The following is a 1,285-nucleotide window of genomic DNA, read 5'->3' as shown; positions in this document are numbered from 1 at the left end:
GCCCGAAGGGGTTGACCTGTATGGAACTTAAAGTTTTAAGTTTACATTTGCTCCAGAGGGTGAAGAWTGACAGTTCTAGTGCTTACTGATGATTAAATGTTTTCATTATATTAAAAAAGATCCCTTATGCTCGAGGAGGTTGCTTCCAATCACTGCTAAATGACAATTTTTTGTATTCATTTGTGTTTTTTTTCTTAGAAATGTTTGAAACCATCTGCTCAATTTCTTACTTGAGGCCTGTGAGTTTAGTTTCAAAGGCTTGCACGAGGTTCTTGGCCTCTTCCTTCCATCGCTGAGTGCTCTTCTGCTGTGCTGTGAGGAGGCGTGTCAGATCAGCACTCGAGCTCTGGCTACTTTCCTCCAGCTCCCTCACTCGCGCATCAAATCCCTGCTCTTTCAGGCTGTATTCTTGCTCCATCTGTGACACCTTATGGAGGACAGCTCAGAGTGAGTGTGCACACAAGTTCAAATTTAAAAGGAAAAGAGGTGAAAAAGAATCACTTATAATGTGATCAAAATCCAAACAAACTCATCAAAATAGCTAATTAATTAGGTGTGAACTATAGCCATGTGATGTGAGTATCAGTCACCTGGAGGCAGGACTCAAAAGCCTGAATTTTGCCTGAAACTCTCAGACTGAAGAAGTCTCTTGGAAGAGAAATGAAACGTTTCATTAAAGAAGAACCCGTCCAGAAGACCTATACTATTTTTTTTTCCTTTTGATTTTTTACCTGGATTACTGAGATGCATCAGGACATCAAAATAGCTGCACACTTTTTTATGCTAAACAACTTAAGTGATAACACGTCTTAGGAAATGACTCAAAGTGAATGTCGTGTTTTCAAAAGTGGAGCTCAATCCTGTGCTCTCTGGATCACATGTCCCAAGGAAATAAAAATATTCCCTTAAGAGGATTATGTTTTGAGAGCAAAATAAATAATAGAGTCACCATACCTATCCAAGCAATCAGTGTCACTCCTACTCTCGTTCTTTATCCTTCCTGTCTACATATTAAAAATAAATAACTCTAAAGTTCGACCTTTAGCCCYGCAGCATGACTTCCTTCCCTTTATTTATTTCCAAAAGTTAATTGAATTTTCCCTTGATTTGATTAACCTTTACTTTACTGGCAGTATGAGAAAGCAACCTGCACCATCTAAGCTGTTTCTCTTATATTTGTATATCTTTAGTTCAAGCTCAAAGGGATCCCTGATTAGTTGTAACATTAGACTTTATTGATAAACATGTATTTTAACTGTAAAATAAAGACTGTAAAAATACTGTA

General features: G+C 37.6%; 1 protein-coding gene across 4 annotated transcripts in view; it reads right to left on the bottom strand.

The window, feature by feature from the left end:
* sclt1 (sodium channel and clathrin linker 1) overlaps positions 1-1,285 on the bottom strand; it is a 17,774-nt gene that overhangs the window by 3,738 nt on the left and 12,751 nt on the right. For 3 of the 4 annotated variants that reach the window (XM_014025401.1, XM_014025403.1, XM_014025404.1), the window contains one exon: positions 231-427. In XM_014025401.1, the coding sequence (XP_013880855.1) occupies positions 231-427 (197 nt within the window). Of the gene's footprint in view, positions 1-230; positions 428-588; positions 649-1,285 lie in introns of those variants that run through there. The other variant, XM_014025405.1, reaches the window with a different exon arrangement.

This window comes from Austrofundulus limnaeus, unplaced genomic scaffold (genome assembly GCF_001266775.1).
Source record: "Austrofundulus limnaeus strain Quisiro unplaced genomic scaffold, Austrofundulus_limnaeus-1.0 Scaffold473, whole genome shotgun sequence".
Taxonomy (NCBI): domain Eukaryota; kingdom Metazoa; phylum Chordata; class Actinopteri; order Cyprinodontiformes; family Rivulidae; genus Austrofundulus; species Austrofundulus limnaeus.
Note: the sequence above shows the minus strand (reverse complement) of the source record. Positions and strands in the feature narration are given on the sequence as shown.